Source organism: Tupaia chinensis, unplaced genomic scaffold (genome assembly GCF_000334495.1).
Source record: "Tupaia chinensis unplaced genomic scaffold, TupChi_1.0 Scaffold000429_1, whole genome shotgun sequence".
Lineage (NCBI taxonomy): Eukaryota > Metazoa > Chordata > Mammalia > Scandentia > Tupaiidae > Tupaia > Tupaia belangeri.
The window spans coordinates 3,628,656-3,644,140 of NW_006159934.1; the positions used below are offsets into that span (position 1 = coordinate 3,628,656).

The 15,485-nt window shown below is 39.0% G+C and overlaps 1 protein-coding gene across 1 annotated transcript in view; it reads left to right on the forward strand.

Annotated features, from left to right (window-relative positions):
- The first annotated feature begins 51 nt into the window (after positions 1–51).
- Positions 52–15,485, forward strand: part of LOC102483936 (autism susceptibility gene 2 protein-like) — a 624,364-nt gene continuing 608,930 nt past the window's right edge. Inside the window, exon 1 of the mRNA XM_006155032.3 lies at positions 52–248. Coding sequence (XP_006155094.1) covers positions 216–248 — 33 coding nt within the window. The 5' untranslated portion in view covers positions 52–215. The remainder of the gene's footprint in view (positions 249–15,485) is intronic.

Consider the following 15,485-nt stretch of genomic DNA (forward strand, 5'->3'; position numbering starts at 1 on the left):
ACCGGGAGAGGCGCTCCCGGGGGGGGCTGGGGGCTGGCGCGGCCAGCGGCGGCGGGGCTAGCCGGACCCGGGCGCCCTCGCTCGCCTCGTCGTCGGGATCCGACAAGGAAGACAATGGGAAGCCCCCGTCCTCCGCCCCGTCCCGGCCCAGACCCCCGCGGAGGAAGCGGAGAGAGTCCACCTCGGCCGAAGAGGACATCATTGATGGATTTGCCATGACCAGCTTTGTCACTTTTGAAGCGCTGGAGGTAAGGGGGACCCCCCTCCCCCCAGTTTCCCTTTATGCACGACCCTACTCGGCTGCGCCCGGCTCTCCTGCCTCCCCCGCCGCGCTCCGGGCTGTCTGTCTGTCTAGCTGAGGTCTTATTGTTGGGGGGGGGGAGCGGGGGGCGCGGGCAGATAGGCAGTGGGAGGGAATCGCAAAGCGGTGCCTGGTCTCCTCGTTTCCTCGTTCTCGCAAGCCTTTCCCTTGCGCCTCCTCCCTGCACCCCCTCCACAGCAGATGGGCAGAAAGAAAGGGGTTCAGGCATCACAACAATGCGCCCCCTCTCTACGGATAGCTCTGCCCCTACTCCTTCCTCCTCTCCCTCCCCAATCATGGCTTCTTGGCTGGTGGAAGTCTCTTAGCTAGGTTTGGGGCGCCTGTGGATGGTTCTCTGTGTGCTTTCTACAGAGCCGTATGTGTGTGTGTGTGTGTGTCCCTGTAGTATATCCTTTTCCTGGGTGTCCTCGGGACCGGAGACCGATGGGGTTTGAGGTCTCCCCCCCACCCCGCTTTTTTTTTTTTGTTTGGTGAAGCTGGGAAAGGGGGCGTTTTCTCCTGGTTGGGAGAAAGGAGGGAGGAGGGGAGAGAAGAGGAAAAGATGGAATATCTTTCCGTATTCTGTGTGGTGCTCTCTAACTGAAAGGGTTAATTGTAACATTGTACACATACGTATGCACATGTGTGTGTGTGCATGAGCAATTTAGTTAAAGGCCAGAAAAAGGTACACCAGGGAGGAGAGAATACAATCCTCACTGGTATCTGAAGGGTTTGTCACCAATTGTCCCTCTCCTCTTCCTTTTTTGTATTTTCTTTTTCTAAGTGGTTGGCTCTGTGTGTGTGTGTGTGTGTGTGTGTGTGTGTGTTTCTTTATTCCTTGGGCACCTGCAGCATGATTTCCAAATGCACATTTTCCTGCTGGCTAACAGGCTTCTGGGGTAGGAGTGAAGGGAGGTGGGAGGTAGAGGGATACCATCCAGGGGTCAGGGGAAAACTATCTTTGCCTGGTCGGATCTGATTTGGTGCTGGGATTGGTTATTGGCCTCTATAAATTTAACCACCACCTTTTCTCCCCCAACCTCCCTATCTTCACCTCCACCAACACACACACACACACACACACACACACACACACTCGGACTCACGCACAAGGCTTTGACGTTTGCAGAGTTGGTCCAGCTTTCTAAAGCACAAAACCAAAATATGAGTTGGTTTATAGCTTTTCATGCACCTGATGTGATGGTTTGAGATTACTGAAGGAAACTTTTCCCTTTCATTTGTGTGTGTGTGTGTGTGTGTGTGTGTGTTGTTTTTCTTCTGTTACTGTGGTATTGTTTCAGATGCTAAAATTCAAGCTTCGTTAATGACAGCTTAAATCTCACATTCAGTGTATAGTAACTATAGGTTTAGATCCGTGATTCTGTGTCTGTGTTTGGGTGTCATATTTAAATATTTCTAAAACGGAAACCTTCCTGTCAGTGTTGTTCTTTTCTGTTTAAACTACTTTTGGTTAGGCTGGTGGTGGTGGTGTATGGTGGCCAGTGGTTGGGGAGAAAGGAAAGGTAGTGGTGGTAGTGGTGGTATTGGTGCTGGCCATAGATTTTGATGTTAGTGATTGAAGCAGCTACCCTTTGGTTCTAGAACTGGTGTTTTATTGGCTAAAATTCTGAGTTTTGAGGTTCACCACTTATTAGGATAATTCTAACTGTGGAATTTAACTTTGCCAGAGTGGGTGGTTACTGCCCAATGTGACCTCTTTCTCTCTGCCTCTCTTGTTTTAAAATAGGAATGGAAATGGCAGCATGGATCCTAATAGAAAATGCTGCCTAGAGTTTGGTTTACCTTTTCTATCTGTGACTTGTTTAGGAGAGTACTTGTAAGAGGTGTTTACAAGTGGTTCTGCGTCCTAGGTGGTTATCCTGGGCTACTGTGTGGCCCCTCAGTAAGTAGGGGGTGTTTCCAGGTTCCCATGAACATTTCTGAAGGCCATATGTCTGAATAACTTCTACAGTAGTTTATGATTGTTTTGATTTTTGGTAAATAGGTATTTAATTGGGCTTATGATCTATAAATCTATATGTTTAGCTTCCGAGAGAAGTGTTCATTCTAGTTTTTTTAACCTTAAGAAACTTTTCATTTTTAAAGAAAACCAAGTTTAAAATGTACCATTAATATTCCTTCCATTGCTGTGATTTTTTTCCCCTTATTTTTTTAGATTCAAAACCCAAGTTACTTTGGTTAGCTGAATACTGTGCCACCTCTGTATGCAAATATTATGTACATATTTATATGTGGGTATAAAAGATGTAACTTTTAGAAACTTACATTTTTATTAAAAAATTTAAACATATACAAAAGTAGACAGAACAGTGTAATTGGCCCCATTATATTTAACACCCAGGGTCAACTACCTACTCCTATCTCATCTTGTTTCTTTTGTATTTCTTCTACTCACTGCCCCCTTCCAGATGTCCTATGATGTGTTAATATTTCTGTATGAATTTCCAAACCGAAATGACTGCCCCCAAAAAACTCCACTAAAAATATCACAATACTGTTACTACACCTAAATTAACAACATTTCCCTAATATAAACAGATAGCCTGTTAATCTTTACATTTTTAAGAGGCCCGTATTTGTAGGAAAGCTGTAAATACATTTTCAAATTAAAAGTACACCATGGGAAATAAAAATCATCCTGTCTGACTCTTTGGCAAAAGGTAGGTGTGGTGGCTGTTTGTAATCACATTGTGTCTTTGCTGGATGCTCAGAACATACCTGTGTAGGAATCCTTAAAATGAAACCTATGGTGCTCTACTCCATTCTGTTTGGGAGAGCTACTAAACTTTCACTAAAAAATATGACAGTTTATTAGGAAACAGACACCTAAAGTATGAGCTTGGACAGAAGTGTGTGTTGGTGGAGTGTTTGTAAATGTTAAAAATTATTATAGAAACTAAGAGTTAACCTAAATGTGTATTGTTTTATGTCTTGTGTTTAGAAATAAAAACTGTTGTCACCACATATCATCAAGGCTACTGTTGGTATGGTGTTATGGAAAGAAACCAGGAATATTGGCTTGCACAGCTAGATTTATAATGAATGCCATTTCAGAGCAATACCTGGAAAACTGTGGAGTACTAGTGGACACATTATTTGACACATGATTTTGTCCTGAGTAGCTGATTTTGGACTTCTCTTTTTAAAAAGAGTCTCCTAACTTATGATGAAATGTGCCGATATAAATAGTTCTAGTTCAAGTATGGTTTTATTGATACTGGAGTCAAAGTAATAAACTTACTAAATGAGAGCCTGAATTTTTATGTTGATTATTCTTCATTGTTGTTGGATTCTAACTGAAGATGATGAAAGCTTTGGGGGTGGTTTGACAAGCCTCACACTTTATAGGCAGTGAAACTGGCTGAGGTAGTTTCATATTCTGCAGGGACACTTGTCTTGAGTAATTGTGCCCCGAAGTTCAAGTGTGTGATTATGAAGAGTCTCATGATAGACGATAAGAGGGTAGGTGAGGAGGCTAAAGTTGAACATGGTATTCTTTTCATTATGCAGTTGAGAAGCAGAATTGCCATTTGGATAGATATAGTATTGTTTTCTTAGATATTCTTTGAGAACAGATATCCCTGCATATTACATCTAGTTAAAGGGGAAAAGTGACTTTTACCAAAGTATAAATGAGAATGTTGGGGTCTTGGTACCATCAGTCTATCCTGATGAGCCAGATAATATTGTGTTTCTGTTCTTGTTTTTTGTTTGTTTTTTGTTTTTTGGGGTTTTTTTGGAGGCCACATGAACACTGTTGTTGAAAATTTGCTGTTGAAAAACCATGATTTTCTCCTTACTCCTCTTTTGTGTGCTGGATTCTTAAGGCACTTTCCTTTTGTGCAACTGACTGAGGAAAGTGAAGATGAAATTGGTGAAAATAGCAGATGAAGAGGCTAACTGGAACTTTGCATGCTTGTCAAAGTGAAGTAGAGGATCAAGCCACAGCTTTCATGTGGTCTTTGTTTCCTAGTTCTGTTTCTCAGGACTTATCAGTAGCATCAGTATACAGAGTTGGATGTACTTACAGTGTGCCATATCAATAGGTTCTACTGATTTATTATGGTCCAAACTCAATTTCTAGTTGTTTAAAAGACATCTGCCATGTTCCTTACATCAGCACAATTTATGGAGTGCTTAATATGAACAAGGCACTAAGGTTACAGGGAGACCTAAAATACATGTAGCATCTCAAAGAAATCAGCCTCTTTAAAATAATTTTGAAACTGTCACAATAATGCCTAATATCCACGAAGTGTAATAAGGAGTGGGTGACAGGAAGAACATTCTACAGGAAAAGTGAAGGAAAGCACAGAAAGGAGAGAAGGAAGAAGATGCTATGGGATTAGGACTTTGGGGGCATGGTAGGTCTGGGAAATGAGTAAGGAAGACAAGGAAACAAAGAGTGCTCGTGTGGAGACCCATTGGTTCCAGGCTTAACCCTTCTAGCTAGTAGTGTGAAATTTGTGAAGTTAGTCTCTGAAAGCATCATTTTCTTCACTAATGTGAAGAAGTTTAGACTAGTTTAAAACAACTATTCTTGAGCTAGAAGAGAGCGTAGCTTTCCAGGATGTTCAGAGTTTGTGTTCCAGGCCAAAACAAAGCAAATGGCCCTCATGTAATACTTTTTGGAATTGATGGACCAAACCAAATTAAACAGATGACTTGTTCTGCCAGAATTAGAAATCTTTATTGCATGAATGTGAATTTCAAATACCAGAGATTGCTGTTTCCATTTGAGAACAGGCACTTTTGTTTTCAGCATTGTGATCTGTAATCCAGTAGGGGAAATAATGGAAAAGATCTTAAAAAAAAAAGGTCCCTCCAGATCTTGGAATTTGGTGATGTTCAAGTCTAGGGTGAGTGGGCTGATGGTAGGCAACTTGGAAAACAAGGCATAAATGCTTGCAGTGGGTGTGGGAGGCTGCTGCTTAAATAAGAGTGGCTAGTGACATGCAAGATGGAAACAGGGAGAGAGATCAGTTCATTTCTTTTCTTGCTCCCCTTCCCTGTCTGGTGTCAGCCTTTTCAGTGGTTGTTAGTAACCTCACCATGAGGTATTGGTTAGTGACTCTTCTTAATAGCTCTTTTAGTTGGTAGCAGCCTAATTGTGATACACCAAAGTGCTCTCCAGTCAATATATTTTATCATTTCTTGATCCCTTGTAGTTTCATGTGTTGCATTTTTAGCAACCTGGAAAAGAATAGTGGATGAGAAAAAGGTTGACATTGATAAAAACAAAAGTTCCACACCATTTCCCTTTTGCTGGCCGAATGTAGAGTGGTTGTTCAAAAAGGGTCAGAACCTCTTAGTGAGGGAATTTTGTGGAGGTGTGTTTTTGTCCCACTTTAATCTTTCTGTCCAGGAAAGTTTGGCTATGAAACTACAGAGTAAATGGGTCAGTTCCAGCATTTCGCTGCTTAAAGCACACAAAGCTTTAGGATCTGAGGAGTTTCTAAGTGATGAGAAAATCTGGAGAAAAGGAAGGGTGCAAATAGTATGTATGGTTATGAATTTATATATTGCATTTCAGTATTTTACTCTGAAAATAAAAAAGAGCATTACTTGAGTATTTATGTGACATGAAGTCGACGGTTATGATAGGATGATTCCATGAGGCTTGTGTTAGCTGTGGAGATGAACTATTTAAGCTTTCTGTTTTGAAAGTAGATAGGATGTAAATGAATTAGTAACTTTTAAAAAATAAATCAATTAAAAAATAGAATAGGAATTATAATTCAAGGAATGTGAGTATGATAAAGAGACTCCTAGACTCTCCTATTCCACAGTTCTATATGTTATCAAAAATAAGTTATTATTTAGTTTGAAAATATGTTAGGATTAGAAATAAGGTCGCCAGACTGAGAAAAACAGTTGAGTATAGCTGTTAAGGAATAATTTAGATCTCAAGGGCCTTAAGATTTGAAAGCCTTTGGACAAGGTCTGTAGCACTTTTTGATGGAGAGCGTGTGTGTGTGTGTGAGGAATGTGAGTATGATAAAGAGACTCCTAGACTCTCCTATTCCACAGTTCTATATGTTATCAAAAATAAGTTATTATTTAGTTTGAAAATATGTTAGGATTAGAAATAAGGTCGGGTCGCCAGACTGAGAAAAACAGTATAGCTGTTAAGGAATAATTTAGATCTCAAGGGCCTTAAGATTTGAAAGCCTTTGGACAAGGTCTGTAGCACTTTTTGATGGAGAGCGTGTGTGTGTGTGTGTGTACACATGTGTGTATGCAGAGGGTGAAGGAGGTGAGTTAATGGCTTTGCATTTCATTTTATTTTACCTATATCTTGTATAGGAATTACAGTGTGCTTAATACTGTCTAAACTTTGTAAAAAGTGCCTTATGGTAATTTTTTTCCTTGAGAGGCAGTATTTTTTTTTCAGGTTAGGATTATGCCCATTACACTGTAAATTTAAGAAAAAAGAACTTTGCAATGGGATAGTAGCTATTTAACTGAGAAAGTTCTGAAAAAAATCAGGTAGATTTGAAAACTCACATCAATGAAACTAGGAAGAGCAATACAATAATTAATTTGATGAAATCCAAGCTGGATAGGATCCAAAATAAATGTGGGTCCTTGTTAGCTGGGTCAGAATTGTTTCTATAAAATCTGTACCTGTTTCATGAATGTAGGGTTGTTACTTTTTTTGTCCTCTAGAATGGGATGCTTGCAATTTAAAGCTGGTGAGACCTTATGTGTGTTTTCTTTTCCCTTCATATCTGAGCTGTATTCTTCCTTCATTTCTTTTAACAAACTTCCAGCTTTGTATGTCTTGGTAGGCCATCATTACATATCACTGTGGTCACAAAGAATAGGTCCTCTTATGCTATTAGTAAACGAGGGAAGTGTGGATTTCACATAATCTGAAGGCTGCTGTGGTTTGCTTAGGAAGGGGTGAGACCAGTGCAGGCTTCTGTCTCAGTCCTGTTCAGCTCTGATTATTCCATGCACTAGAAGGAGACCTGGAACCTAAAATTATGAATTGTTGCCTTCTTGAAGGTGTTTATTTCACGTGTTAGTGTATGTGGCAGTCTTACTTTAAGGTACAGTTGGATTCCCCACCTAGCCACTGCCTGCCTCTCTCCCCAGTCTCCTTTCTTTTTCCCCTTCCTCCCTTTCTACTGAGGTAGAGTTATCAAAAGTATAAATGCAGTTCATAAAAGGTAATGGATTTGGGAAGTTATGGATGAAATGTGGGAACTTTAAAATTCCAAACCTTCGTTATTTGAATTTCAAGAGTCTGTTTGTGGGTTCTAATGTTAGCTCTGTGAAAGTGAATTGCTTTCTGTGGTTTCTAGGCTATTACAGCTCATCTTTTGATTTCTCAGTTCATATCTGAACTCTAGTTAGGGTTTGCTTGAACAAATACCACAGACTACCAACTACATGCAAATATTTTAAAACAGACTTTACTGTCATTTTAGCTTGCCCCTGTACTTCCTGGTGCCTACCCTCTTGGTAGCTTAGAGCCTTAGAAAATGTGTAATAAGATGGAGTCACAAAAGGAGAAAGGAAAAACCCAGTTTGTAAGTAATGCAAAATGGCTAATGCAGGTTAGGGTTAATTTTTGGCAGAAAGTCTTCAAATTTTAAGTACTGTGCAGTTGCTGTTGACTGAGGCAGAGCCAGCAAAGACAGACTGTGACTCAATTATATGGGTGAAATTGGATACCTTCAAACTGTAGCTAAATTCTGAACCTGAGACTGAGTTTAAGTCATTGCCAGGGTCAAGTGTGATGATACCCAAGGGATGTCATTTTTCTTGTTGTCCCTACATCTAACCCTCCACTGCAACACAAAAGCCAACCTCATTTTAGGTTTTGTGAAGTTTCTGATGATAGTGATATTTTAAAAAGAGGAATTAAGAAATTATAGTCCAGTACTGCAATTATCTTTAAATTGTTATACTGTTTTTTCCCCCCTCCTTCTTCTAGGTTTCTTTGTTCAGCTGGCTAAAGGTTGCTAGTTAAGTGTTATCTGGTTAATAGTATTCCATAGTTAAAAATGAAGAAAATAAAAACCTAAGAGAATTTTGATATACATAATATAGTGGTTGTGCGTTAGGTTATTTTTTTAGTTTCCAGCCACATGATAGAAATTCCAGAGATTTCTGCCCATTCTCTCTGTACGTGTTCAGTTGGCAAAAATAAAAGTCCTGGATTGTGCATTTTTCTAAGAAATCTTAAATATTAGAAGTAAAATTACACTTTTGCTGGGGCGAAAAGGGGAGAGCAAGCATTGGATATCGTGTCTGGCTGTGCATTGTCATTTGTTGCTTCCTCATTTGTATGGTGGTCGCTTAGATCACTTGTGAGAATTAGTTTTGAGATGAATGTGCCAGAGCTAAATCTTTAGATGATATTATCCAAAAGTTAGAACCTAAACTTTTCTGAGCAGCCTTTTGATCCATTTCACTACAGTGTTGCTGGCCTAAGTGCTTTGTAAACCTTGTGGCATCAGAAGCACAGATGTTTTCTTTAGTGGGAGGTAGTTCTACCTCTCATTTTGCAAATGAAAACAGAAGCCCACAGGGGTTAATTGACCTGCTCAAGATCACACTGGGAGTTAGAGGCCCTCACTGTCACATAATGAAACCAGGAGACTGTCTGTATCTCTTTAGTTAATACTGGAGAGTCCCAGAGATTGAGAACCTTAGAAGGAATTGAAAACAAACAAACAAACAAAAAATCTACAGATGAGGATGAATGCCCATGATTGAGCTCCCATTTTTTATTTAAACAAATGTGATTGTTACTCAGTCACACTCCCCACTCTCCATTCCTCTCCCCACTCCCCTCACATATATTATCCTTAAAATAATTCACCTTTCTCTGTAGGTACATTCATCTTTTTAAATATCTGCCCTTCCTTGTAATGATGCTGTGAAAGAAAAAAATAAATATTAGGGTAATGATGTGATTTTTTTAAATGTCTAGCAGAAAGATCAAATTACTTGGATATAAAATGACCTTAATATGGCACACTTAAAATTTTTATGTAATTTTTTTCAGGTATAATTTTTTCACCCTAGTAATCCATGGAAACGTAGAACAACTTCATTAACAATATTAATATAAGAATATACAAAATAAGTGAACTTTGGTGTATGACTGACTAGAAGACTCAACCAAACTTTTCTTCTGAAAAAAAGACTCAAAATATTAAATCCATACGATGTGTTGCATAAGGCATCTTGCCTGTTTATTGCTGGACCAGAAAATTTATAACAACTGTTTGTCATGAGTATATATTTATAGCCGTTCATATAATGAAAAGAAGTTTTCATGGGATTGTAATAACATATCAAGATGGATATAATTAAAACAGAAGCAGACTGACATTCTGTATTAAATGCTAACCATAAACCAGGATACCTGAGCATTGTGCCTTACATATTTGCTGCAGGAGGCAGTCAGCCAAATATGCAAATAAAAAGACATTGATGAATTTCTCTGGGTATGTATGTGGTTGCAGAGAACCCAACTATTTTATTAATCTTTTATCAAGCATTGTTTAGATTTGCAGCTGCAGTGGAATATATTAATTTGGCAGACCAAATAGCTTAGGACCAGAAAGTAGGAAATAATAAGGGGAAGACATGATTGATATGCTGTCCTATAAATAACACATGCGACTGACAAAGGGGCTGAGTAATCTTTAGATCTTTGCTTGATGTCATTAATGGAGTTGTTAAACCAGGATGTTTGAGTTGAACTTCAGTCAGAGAAACTCTGCCTCCCATTTAAAACGCAGACCCATCTCTAGTTAGATTATGGACTGATCTGTTGACAAAATTGGCGTAAATTGAACTATTATAAATAGGATCAAATGCACCAGGGGAATCTTGCTGTGAAAAATATGAGTCCTTTTTTTATCAAGTACTGTACTCCTCTCTGCAGAGAAGCTGGGATTTTGGTAGAGTGAGTTTCTTTAGATGGGCTTTCTCTGAGACACTTCTCTGCATATGTTCCCTGTGCTCTTGGAAGACAGTGACTGTGAGATTTGCATTTTCTGTTCAGGTTTCATACCTCACTTGGTCTGTGCTTCCAGGAATAATTGGTGGTGATTTGAATAAGCCCGCATCATTCAGATTTCAGAGCTTGGTTTTCAAGTGCGTGCTAAGGAGGACTCGCGGCTATGAATATGGAATATGATTTCCATATCTGTTCCATTGGGGAGTCCAGGCATGTCATAACCACTTCAGAGTCATGATTGCACAGACACCCTAGCTATAATTTTTCTATATGACAGTTCAGTTTTTAAAACTGTAAAGATGCCAAAACCAGGGCTGTATTATTATTAGGGAAGTCGGTGACATCTGTTATATCTTGTTAACCAGGGGAGGAAAAAAATACTTTAATCAAAACATCTAATTATGCCCTCTCAACTGAAAAAGGTCTTTGCTAAATTTTTGGAATTGGCCTTAATGGAAGAAACTGGCCTCTGCAGGACCTGTGAAGTAAACATACTCTTTTTATTTTGTAGTGATACAGGAGTGTTTTAATTTCTCAAATTGCTTTCAAGTTTCTGAGTTGAAAATTTTCAGAAGTTGCCTAAGCCAGCATGAAGTTTTTGTTTTTGTCTTCCCTCTCACTCTCTAGCATATGATGCCCCAGAGGGAGTTTGTGATTCCAGATGTGAGCCTAGGAGGATATGTGGTGGCTGAGAACCACCTGGGCGGGGGGAGCAAATGATAATTACGGATGAGAGGCAGGGGAATAATTCAGCCTCTGCACTGGGAGGTGCAGTTTCACACCTGAATGTTGAAACCTGCTGGCTGGGTTGGACAGTTTTGTTGTTTTAAAATGTTTTATTAGTCTAATATAGAAATGGGCTATATTGTTCCAGGTCTCCTTCAGCTGAAGGAATATAGCTTTCTAAATATTGAAGTACAGTGTGAGTCTAGGTATAGCTCCTGTGTTCAAAACTAGTTATACATTATCTGAAAGTATCAAAAGCTATTTTACTTAGCATATCTTCGTTATTTCTACTTACCTTGATCAGTTCTTTTGTAATTGTAAAATATTTTGGGAAAGTGATTTTCTTCTTTGATTTAAACTTCAATACCTATCCAGAAAAACCACCCTTTTATCTGTATTTCAAACCCAGAATTAAATTTTAACTGTAGCCATTACCTATTTGCAGATTCATAGATAACATCTATGAATTAATGATATTATCTATTAATGTTAATACATTATTGATCTGTTTAATGTTGGGATACAGATTAAGTCAGAGGTGTGCTTGTTTCTTAGCTTTGGGAGCATATCATAGATTGAGATCTTGGGGCCAGCCTAAAAGTATTTTTGAAGTGTTGGCCCTGACATGGTGTTTTCTTTGGGATCTGGTGGAAAGTTCTAGTGCTTTTTAACTTTTCTTGGTCTGTTAAAATGTACTTTAACAGCTTATTGTTTTATCATTTGGAAGTTGTGACCAGAATCTTTGAAACAGAGAGCCAGAATTTTCTCCCTGTATTTCTAATGTATTGTTTTATTTCCCCATATTCTTTGCTTTTAGCCCTTGTACTCTTACTAAAAAATATCCTTCTGGCGATATTGCAGGCTCAAAGAATTCTTGCTGTCTTTACTCAGTAATCCATTCATAGTAGGTATTCAGTCAGTGTTTACACTTGACTTGTTTCCACCAAAATTTTATAAAGAGGAATTTTTGAGAAAGGAATTGCTATTTAGTGAGTATTTGCTCTGTGCCAAGCATTGTGCTAGTAATTTTGCACTCTTTGTCCCATAAAACTATGCTGTTAAAAAAGGATGACATCTCTGTTTTCCAGGTGAAAAAACTAAAGTTCAGAGAGGTTATGCCAGTTTGCCTAAGATCAGTATGGGAAGGACAGAAATACAGCAAGTTTCTGCCTGATTTGAAAGCTTGCGTTCCTCACCCATTTACATTCTTTTTAATATAAATTGATTTTTGTGAGAGAATCCCAAATGAGTTTCTGGTAGACTACATTTGGTCCTTGTTGATGCTGAAAATTGCCTTGGTTAGAAGGGATTTTCTAGGTATAATAATAGGATTTATGGAGAAGTACCTTACCATCTTTTGGGAAGTCTTTCATTTTCCTTTTAAAAGCTAGAGCTTATAGTCAGATAGGCACCAATCATGTAGTATATCTGTACCATATTTTTTGTTGGTTTTCCCTCTCTTTCTTTGGTTGTTTCTCCCTGTATTAAAATCTTACCTTAGCCTCAGGTAGATTTTATTTTACTCAGGTAGATTTTAAGCCTTTACCAAAAGCAAGGGTTCAGGCTAATGGTATTGAGGGCTTCTGTTTGCCATCCCCTGTTCTAAACACTTGTACATACTTATTTTACTGCATTTTTACAACAGCCCCTGGAATAGAAGCATGAAATTGGAGAAGGAACTGGCATCTTTTCACTGGTTACTGTGCATATAAGCTTATATCCTACTATAAATTCTAAGTATTTCATCTTGTCTCCTTTTGAACGATTGTAGGAAGTGTCACTTCTCTTGGGAATCTCTTCTACAATAAAAGAGACCTTAATACTAGTACAAGGGCTTTTTTTGTTTGTTTTGTTTTTTACTAATAGGCACTTCATTCTTCTTGGTGAAAGACCAAACTAAATAGCTCTTTGGTTTTCTTGCTATCTGTATCTTGAGGATACCTGGTGACAAATAGTCCATTATTTCCTCTGTCATTGTTTCCATTCATTCTAAGCAACTTTGCAATTTTTTCTCCCCTATTCTCTACTCTGACCTGTTGAAGTTTGTTTAAAAGTATGCTAATGAATGTGACTGTTAGATTGTTTCTTGTGGAAATCCTGACTGCATTTAGAGTACTGTATATTCTTGAGAAGCCCCCTCATCTCTTCTGGGTTAAGATGGAACTCTGTACAGTTCATCTCTGAGGCTTCTGGATTCCAACCTTGTGGAGGATTAACCATCTTTTTTGGTGTGTATGTGGTGGTGGGGATTAGTATAAGATTCCCATACAGAATGCCCTCCCTAGACCTGAATTTTCAGAAGATTTCTAGGTGAATATGAAGATCAGTCAAGTTAAACACTCCTCTGAAGAGACTCTCTTTTTAAAAAGAGGTGGCAGTTTCTTCCTGGAATCACCACTCTGAGAGACACAGTTTTGCCTCTCCCTTTCTAGGTGTGTTTCAAATGGCAGTAGAGTTCTGTCTTTACAGATTGTAGTTGTAGACAGACTCAAGTCAAAGCATGCCCTTTGAAAATTTTTTTACAGAATTATTTTATTTAACTTTCTTTGTTATTATTTAATTTGCCCATAGAGAGAGAGAGAGAGAGAAAGCCGCCGGGTCCGGAACGCGTACCGTGTTCAGCCATGTGGGAGTTCAGTGCCTTTAACCACCACACCACTTGCTGGCCCCATCCCCTTGAAATTTAACACAACTATAAAAATCTGCAGTACTAAGAACCACAGTTGTAGGTCCAGGGTTTTAAAGGTGATCTTTTATGCTTTAATATTATGTATCTGTAAAACACAAGTTCTGTATTATCTCTAGGGTCTGTCTCGGATTGTAAACACTCAGATAGGAACTGTGTATTTTTAACTTTTCCTTGTGTCCTCTTGCTCCTCTGGTGGTTTATAATACCTTTTTGTGATTTTTAAAAATTATTATTAACGAAACAGTGTAAAGATAGAGTGGCAAAGATAGGGTGTCATTTTGCTTTGGGGAAATGGGTGCCCTCTATTTTCTGTTTACAGATGAACATTTAGCATTCTTGCTGTAGATTTCCACATCTGCTGCCCATATTTCAGTTGTACTCTTATTTAATTTAGTATGGTATACCTGGGATTAGGTACAGAAAAATATGAATGCTCTGCCTGATTTGGAAATTACATTGTTGAAATACAGCCCATATGGCCATTGTAAAATGGTTAGTACTGCATATAATTGCCTTCCCAATGACGTGCTTTGTCATTACTTCCATCTTCTAAGAAGCACTCTTATAGCATGCCGACAGCAATGGCGTCATTAGAAAACATATGGACATGCAAAGGCATTAAATTGTCTTCAGTTTAAGGATTAGATTACAGTGTTAGAATATGGGTCACCAAGCTTTCGATTGATGACTCTTCTAGTCCAGTATTGCTAACTGGATGATAGAGACTTGCAAAAGGTCCTATCCACTTGTTTGGTGAGTATGTTTTATATTACTGCAATTGTGAGAGGGTGGTTTAGCACTGCCTAAACCTCCACCCATAGTATTGCAGTCTGTTGGCTTCTCAAGAGTCTTTCTTCCAACTCTTCATGCCCAGAGTTCTTTTCTAGGAAATTCCCTCAATCTCTCTTTTCCTGAATATGAGGCCAGAGCAGACTAAGTCAGTTGTTATTTTATTTTGAAATAATTTAGAAATTAAAAAAAAAAGAGATTAAGTAATGGAGTCAAGAAGTCACCAGGTGGCTGCCATGTTGTCTGAATTGATATCCTCTGTTGTGTAGTATCTGTCTCTACATGGGTCCCCAAATCTACCAGCCCTCTTCCTTCTCTGTTGGTAGCAGTGAGATGGTTGCAGCCTAGAGGTTCAGTGGCAGATCTAGAGGCTCAGAGACTATGTGGCAGAGGGTGGAGAGAGACCTACTCCCACTTCAGTGCAGTTCAGTCCCTCCTCCCCTGCCCACAATCCAAACAACCTTACTATCTGACTGTAGATATTTTAGGGATGCAACATTTCTGTGACATGGTGTGCTTTGCATTTTCAGGGCCTTTCTGCAGCTGCCAGTGAATAGTAAGTGAAATTACAGAATGGAAAGTCATTCATCAAATTTAATGTTTCTCTTTGGAGTCTAACAGAAATAATGTGGACTTGAATATATGCCAAGCGATAAGGGACTTTGGAGATCATATTGGGTCATTATGTTGGGCATCTCAGGGGGGATATGCTGAGTTAGATGAGGGGAGATCCTGACCTAACTGCAAGAAGAACTCCACCTTTACCTGTTTCATGTATGAGAGGGTAAGAATCTCTTTGGGAAGGAAACTTTTTTTGTTTGTTTGTTTTTTTGGAGAGGTTTTTGCTATAGGGCGCATGCGCTCGCCTGACAGAGAGACATAGAGACAGAAAGCGAGAAATCACCCCCCAGGGGGGATGGTCACGCTGCAGTCCCTTCTCCTCCATTCTCCTCTCGGGATCTTGGGCATGCACG